The sequence below is a fragment of the Oncorhynchus kisutch genome, linkage group LG20 (assembly GCF_002021735.2).
Source record: "Oncorhynchus kisutch isolate 150728-3 linkage group LG20, Okis_V2, whole genome shotgun sequence".
Taxonomy (NCBI): Eukaryota; Metazoa; Chordata; class Actinopteri; order Salmoniformes; family Salmonidae; genus Oncorhynchus; species Oncorhynchus kisutch.
Genome location: NC_034193.2, coordinates 51,057,042 through 51,064,873, shown reverse-complemented (window position 1 = coordinate 51,064,873; position 7,832 = coordinate 51,057,042). Strand labels below are relative to the sequence as shown.

At 40.8% G+C, this 7,832-nt stretch overlaps 1 protein-coding gene across 1 annotated transcript; it reads left to right on the top strand.

Moving 5' to 3' along the window:
• The first annotated feature begins 3,035 nt into the window (after nt 1-3,035).
• LOC116355522 (ferredoxin-2, mitochondrial-like) lies at nt 3,036-5,968 on the top strand. The gene is made up of 5 exons (XM_031799876.1): nt 3,036-3,241; nt 3,829-3,880; nt 4,141-4,247; nt 4,597-4,684; nt 4,869-5,968. The coding sequence occupies exons 1-5, from the start codon at nt 3,064-3,066 to the stop codon at nt 5,023-5,025; spliced, it is 582 nt and encodes a 193-aa protein (XP_031655736.1). The 5' UTR covers nt 3,036-3,063; the 3' UTR covers nt 5,026-5,968.
• The last annotated feature ends 1,864 nt before the right edge of the window (nt 5,969-7,832 follow it).

The window sequence follows — 7,832 nt, the reverse complement described above, 5'->3', positions numbered from 1 at the left end:
CCACAAAGTTTTAATGCTTATCAATTGCCTTGCACAAAGTATCAAAATTCTAAAATACTACTTAAACAGGACTCATAAAGAATTTTATTTAAATGTTAATTGTATTTTTGGATCACAGAAACAATAACAAAATATGGAAAAATAAATAAATTGAGAGTAGCCGCAATCTGCCGGAGCCCCAAGTAATACATTTGGGCCAGATAACTCTCACCGAAATCGGCACAAGCCCCAAGTAATACATTTGGGCCAGATAACTCTCACCGGAATCGGCACAAGCCCCAAGTAATACATTTGGGCCAGATAACTCCCACCAGAATCGTCCCGAGCTCAATTCCCGCAACCTAGCCATAAGTATTACTGTCGAAGGCGGCCCAGACATCGGCCGAGTCTGACTCTCAGCCAAAATCGTCCCAGATCGACTGTGCTAGCTGGGAAATCATCAGGTTCAATTTCTGAGCCATCAGAGCTATCACAGACAGCAGAATAGGGTTTGTACTTGGTGCCATTCTTCCTCAACACACATCTTCCCACTGCACTCGGCTCTTCTCCTTCTTCCTCTCTGTCAAAAACCACGTCTATCTGTTCACGACGCTCATGCCGCGCCTTCATCTGCTGTACTGCTTGTAGAACACCCACTGATGGCCTTTTTCTTCTGTTACATCTCTGGCCTCGCCATGCTCTCAAAACGTTCCACAGTCGTCAGCCAGGTCTCCTCCTCATCATCCATTTTAGCAAACAGTCCAACTTCACCACCGAGTTTCAGTCGCCGGTTGACAGCCTCCTACTCACTCCTTGAAGGAGAGGTCTCCAAACTTCCGGTGCCGACAGAGATGGCCACCTCGCTTCGTGTTCCTAGGAAACGATGCAGTATTTTGTTTTTTTAATGTGTTATTTCTTACATTGTTACCCCATGAAATCGTAGGTTTTATTACATACAGTTGGGAGGAACTATTGGACATAAGAGCAAAGTCAACTCACCAACATTACGACCAGAAATATGACTTTCCCCGCTGACCCTCAACACTGGGGCCCCACATGGGTGCGTTCTCAGCCCTCTCCTGTACTCCCTGTTCACCCACGACTGCGTGGCCATGCACTACCTGCCCTCCAGGACACCTACACCACCCAAAGTCACATGAAGGCCAAAAAGATCATCAAGGACAACAACCACCTGAGCCACTGCCTGTTTACCCTGCTACCATCCAGAAGGCGAGGTCAGTACAGGTGCATCAAAGCGGGGACCGGGAGACTGAAAAACAGCTTCTATCTCAAGACCATCAGACTGTTAAACAGCCATCACTAACATTGAGTGGCTGCTGCCAACATACTGATTCAACCCTAGCCACTTTAATAATGGAAAAATTGATGTAATAAAAGTATCACTAGCCACTTTAAACAATGCCACTTTATATAATGTTTACATACCCTACATTACTCATCTCATATGTATATACTGTGCTCTATACCATCTACTGCATCTTACCATCTTGATGTAATAAATGTATCACTAGCCAATTTAAACAATGCCACTTTATATAATGTTTACATACCCTACATTACTCATCTCATATGTATATACTGTGCTCTATACCATCTACTGCATCTTACCATCTTGATGTAATAAATGTATCACTAGCCACTTTAAACAATGCCACTTTATATAATGTTTACATACCCTACATTACTCATCTCATATGTATATACTGTACTCTATACCATCTACTGCATCTTGCCTATGCCGTTCGGCAATCACTCATTCATATATTTTTATGCACATATTCTTATTGATTCCTTTACACTTGTGTGTATAAGGTAGTTGTTGTGAAATTGTTAGGTTAGATTACTTGTTAGATATTACTGCATGGCCGGAACTAGAAGCACAAGCATTTCGCTACACTCGCATTAACATCTGCTAACCATGTGTATGTGACAAATACAATTTGATTTGGTTTGATTTCCCTGTCCCAGAATCGCCCAGAATGCACCGGGCAGCCCATTGACGATGTATGGGCACCGTACACAATGGTCGTTAATACGATTCCAATCGAGTTTCCCATCTCCTTAAAAGTATCAATTCAATTCAAGGGCTTCATTGGAATGGGAAGCATATGCTAACATTGCCAGAGCAAGTGAAATATATAATAAACAAAAGTTAAATAAACAATAAAAATGTACAGTTAACATTACACTCACAGAAGTTCCAAAAGAATAAAGAAATGTCAAATGTCATATTATCTGTGTACACAGTGTTGTAACAATGTGCAAATAGTTAAAGAACAAAAGGGAAAATAAATGGGTTGTATTTACAATGGTGTTTGTTCTTCACTGGTTGCCCTTTTCTTTGTGGTAACAGGTCACAAATATTTCTGCTGTGATGGCACACTGTGGTGTTTCACCCGGTAGATATGGGAGTTTATTAAAATTGGATTTGTTTTCGAATTCTTTGTGGATCTGTGTTATCTGAGGGAAATATGTGTCTCTAATATGTGTCTCTGACCACCCCTACACACGCATGGCTAGGCCTAACTCAATGTATGTTTAATTTAAAAAAATATATATATATTCAACCTGAACTGAAAAGACAAAGGATAATGTTGTTTGTACCCGTAAAACCCCAACTACATAAAACAATAGAGCTCGAATTTGAGGCTTGCAGTATTTCATATTTCATTCGTTAACATTAATTAAGGTATCAGTACGCGCACTCCTTGGGGGTACATCCACATAGGATAAAGTAACCTAGTTGTTCTTTTGATATTTTTATTTATTTATTTAACCTTTATTTAACTATATACAGACATTACAGATATACAGACATTGCAGACGAGAATTGTTGGTACACAACAAAATGTGAATATATATATGCGAGCTCCAGAATTACGTTCTCTTTAGAATTTGTAATAAAGGCAAGTTAGACAAGTCAGACGAAAAATGGTTTTGTTCGATAAATGTGTGTTGCAACAGCGCTCTCTGCCGCTCAAATAACCGAAGACAGTCCAAACATGCGTATGTCATTGCTACTTTTTTATTGGCTGCTTTCATTCACGTGATCAAAACATAATCATGGCGGTCTCCGCTGGAGTTCGGTCGAGCGTGGGGCTGACTTTGAGACTTTCTAGAGTTATACCAGATTGTAGCACATGTCCTTTCAACAGGTTAAATAGTTATTTGAATGGTATAGCTAGTTCGTCGAATGTTGATCGTTTTCGGACGTTGAACCGACACTTGCAGACATCCAAAGGTGAGTTGATCGGTTGCTAACAATCGCAGCTACACTTGGATTGCTATCTAACGTTAGCTAATTGTTCAGCTTCCATGAAACCAATTCATTTATATCAATTTAGTGCTAGACAGCTGCTAACAAGTTAGTTAGTTATGTCCTACGAACATCGTAACTAGGTAATATTTGTAAGGATCCCGAGTGGCGCAGCGGTCTAGGGCATTTCGATGCTTGAGGCGTCACTACAGACACCCGGGTTCGATTCCAGGCTGTATCACAACCGGCCGTGACTGGGAATTGGGAGTCCCATAGGGCGGCGAACAATTGGCCCCGGGTCGTCCCGTGTTGCCCGTCATTGTAAATAATCAGTTTTTTAACTTACTTGCCTAGCTAAATAAAGGTTACATAAAGTTACACCCACATTGTGAATAACATAGCAAGACGATCATGGCATCTGTTGCTAAGAATGTTTGATAAGTTGTGTAACTAATCTCCAAAGCTGCAAATTCCCTGTAACTAAGTTGGTCTCAAAGTCGTACAGTAAGTCAGACAACCCGTAAGGGGATATGGAACTGAACGTTAACGATGTCTTTATTTTCTTTGTGAAGGTCTGTACCACAGTGAGGCGGGTGCAAGTGCAGAAGACCCCCAAGAAGAGGTGTAAGTAACTACTTTGCCAGTGCATCGTTTAGCTAATTGATTGTTAGCTATTTATGTATTTGCAATTTTCACTCCATTACAGTACATACATGGTCAGGCTAGTAACCCTGACCCTTATGCAGACAAACTCAAGGGGATATATATACATACTTTGTTACTGATTTTCCTTCATGTCATTTGAGTGCATCATGCATTTATCACTTGCATTGTCATTTGTGATCTATGAGTTTTTAATATTGTTGTTTTTGGCCTGCTCTTAGGGTGAATGTGGTGTACATAGATAGATCAGGACAGAGGATTCCAGTGAAGGCCAAAGTGGGAGACAATGCAATGTACCTGGCCCATAGGCACAACATTGAACTGGAAGGTGAGTGCTAATAGGGTTTGTAATGACGTCCTGAGAGAATTCAGGTCAAAAGTTGGTGATTGATTTCTCCATTATTGTATTCATGAAAACATTTTTTTATTTTATTTAACTAGGCAAGTCAAATTCTTATTTTAGAATGATGGCCTACACCGGCCAAACCCGGACGGCGCTGGGCCAATTGTGCACTGCTCTATGGGATTCCCAATCACGGCCGGTTGTGATACAGCCTGGATTCAAACCAGGGTGTCTAGTGACGCCTCTATCACTGAGACGCACTGCCTTAGACCGCTGCGCCCGGGAGCCACACTTACATCTTGTTTCTTTCTTCCTGTCCATGTGTGATTTTAAGGAGCTTGCGAGGCATCACTAGCTTGCTCAACGTGCCACGTGTATGTGAACAGAGACCATGTCGACAAGCTACCAGAGCCTGACGAAAGGTATGAGATTGTTTTATTATAAGATATGCCATAGTCCATGAGAGCTCATGTCATTGCACGTCTTATGGTTGTACATTGCCCCTGTCAAACGCATACTATGAAAAACAAAACTTTTTTCATTGTCAACAAGACTCTTATAATGCAATGCAAATCAATGGCTTCAATTGGATTCTTCTCATCCCAGAGAGGATGACATGCTGGACATGGCCCCAGCGCTACAGGAGAACTCCAGACTTGGCTGTCAGATCATCCTCACCCAGGAGCTGGAGGGCATCGAGCTTACCCTGCCTAAGGTCACCAGGAACTTCTACGTGGACGGCCATGTTCCCAAACCACACTGAGGACACTACACTCCACACTAGCACCCTACTTAGTGTGAAGCAATGTATTGGGCATGGATGCTTAAGTAGTATGGATGTTTACACTCCACACTAGCACCCTACTTAGTGTGAAGCAACGTATTGGGCATGCATTCTAAGTAGTATGCTAGTATGGATGTTGGAACACGGCCCCTCAGGACTGAGTCGAAAGAGAGAGTCGCTTGAAGGATCCCTCCCAAGTCAAGAATGCTCTTACATATCCACATGACTGTGTGACCGAAGACAAAAGCTATATACCAGTCACTGGCTGCATTTAGACAGCGCCCCTGATGGGATTGGTCAAAAGACCAATTAGTGGAAAAAATATCAGAATTGGGCTGCCTGTGTAAACACAGCCTCTGAAGTGTGTTGTATTTGGCTCACACTGAAAGTAATGCTGATTGTGGAAGAGTTAGATGGTTTTCAGCATTCATGTATAAATATGTCATGTGTATAGAAGAGTTCTCAGGCCAAGATTGAGATGTCTATCAAACCGTTCAATGTCACAAACAGTTCTTTGTTCATAGTAACGGAGTCAGCATTTCAGAAAGGCCTGTTGTCATTGCTATGCAAATAACTTTGTCCTTGAATAGAACATTCCATGTTACAACTCATTTACAAAGGTCAACATACACACATCTCAGGTGGAGCTTCCAAATAGTCTTGTCTCTACAATAACAGCACTCGCATACAGCTAATGAACAGGATGTTATGTGTACGTATACATAGCTTTCACCATTATATCTACTTTGGGCCAGTTTCTAGGAATTCTACTCTTGTGGGTGTGTGGTGATTAGTCAAGACCGTAACAAGCCCATCCACAACACTGAAAGCCCTTTCCCTACATAAAGCCTGTCAGGAATCATTAACCGTCTCTGATGTAGCACTTTTGCAGTGTGTTTTGTAAGCAGAGGGCAGCTTGAGATCGATTGGAATGGAAAGGGTTGAATCTGTTAGATAACTGATGATGCCAAGGAGATACTTGGGCTGCATTCACACAGGAAGCCTCATTTTGATATTTTTTCCAATCACAGATCATTGCACATCAAAGCTGATCTGATTGGTCAAATGCAGCCTAAACCATTTTAAACTGACAGATGCATTTTGTCCAATTCCCAAGTCATTTCTGTTTCTGTCCATCCAGACCCAGTAATGATTTGCCTTGTCAATTCACCGTTAGTAGTCTCATAACTGTCCATCAAAAAACACCTGTATCCAGTATTAGTTGGCTCCTTTATGAACCTGGAATGCTTTCACTTGTACTGTAATTAATGTCTGTCATACGCACAAAACATGTAGGTGTATTATGTATATATGGTATATCTCAAATTTGCAAGTCTATTTTAGATTTGTGCAATAAAAATACCAAAAGTTTGTACTAGTCTGTCTTAAGCCCTATGCTTTTTAAAAACCACACTGAAGGCAATTGAACACACAAGTGCAGTATTCAACACCAGTCCTTGAGAGCAGTTTAAATCCTCAAAACCCAGGAAATGGAAACCAATTGCATAGTCGACCAATTAGCAATATCATACAAGGGTCAAGAAACCACCTCTGGCCCTTTGAGGACTGACTTTGAATACCACTGCTAAAATGGCTGCGTTTAGGCAGCCCAATTCAGATAATTGGTATTTTGACCCATCACAGATCTTTTCCCGAGCTGATCTGACACCAATTAGCGAAAAATGATCAGAATTTAGCTGCCTTTCTAACAGGCCAATGTGTCACTGCTAAATACTGATACATTGTATTGTTTTGTGTGGGAGATCATTTTAAATGGTTCAAGATAAAGCATCGCTAGTCAAACTCAACAGTAGACCTACAATTTATACCAAGAACCTCACTTCACGTGTTTTGTAATGGATGACTATTCGTACAAAGCATTACTAGCCTATTTACCTGTATGTAAAAACGTTTTATATATATATACAGAAGAAACCGAGGCGCCACAAGGCCGACAATTCGGGGAAATCCAGAACGCAAATCCACCCAACCTACACTTTTATGTGTTTATGCAGGTCAATCAACTTCAATCACAGACATCTGTGGCATCCTGTAGGCCCAACAACAAATGCATTGCGGTAACGTGACTATCAATTTCCTGAAGCTAGTGATCAATTGGGGGAAATAACTTGTCTTCTCTCTCAAGACCGACTCAGTGAGAAAACCAGAGTGAGTCTGCATGTTGGCCCTGATCGCCTGGTAAGAGACAACCGTGATCACCAAACGTGATCAGGGCATTACATAATCAAACGATTGAGCTCGATAGTTTCAATAACTATTTAATCCGATCGATCTCATAATTCGATTTTTTTAAATTTAAATACTTGATATTTTGTAAGGTAGGATGTGGAGATATTGTGTGGCAGAAAAGTTCGTATCAACGCACGGCCTCTGTGCCCTCAGACTGAGCAGTGAGCTCGAGCAAGACGTGTCATCCTCATTCAGGACGTCTATCAAATAGTAGAATGCAGATGGTTACGTTTTGAGGAGAAATTCATACAATTTAACAAAGTAAGTGTGTATCAATAGGCTATATCGTGTTAGTTAATGTCATTGTAGGCTTACTCATTATTTGCAAAGGTTTGTTGGGCCATTAATTCTAGCTCTGCTCACGAAGCTAATTTGATTTTGACAGCTAATTCAGACTGTTCTAGAAGTTAAGAGTAGTAGGGTACTACTAATAGGCTACTTTACAATCTTTTTAGCTTGAATTATTATAGTATAATGAAATCAACTATCATATGTAATCATTTATTGAAATTTTGTAAGTATTTGTTTTTATTTAG

Coding starts and splice junctions, on each gene's coding strand:
- LOC116355522 (XM_031799876.1), top strand. CDS start 3,064: ATGGCGGTCTCCGCTGGAGTTCGGTCGAGCGTGGGGCTGACTTTGAGA. Junction 3,242..3,828: donor ACACTTGCAGACATCCAAAG/GTGAGTTGATCG, acceptor TTCTTTGTGAAG/GTCTGTACCACAGTGAGGCG. Junction 4,248..4,596: donor GCACAACATTGAACTGGAAG/GTGAGTGCTAAT, acceptor TGTGATTTTAAG/GAGCTTGCGAGGCATCACTA.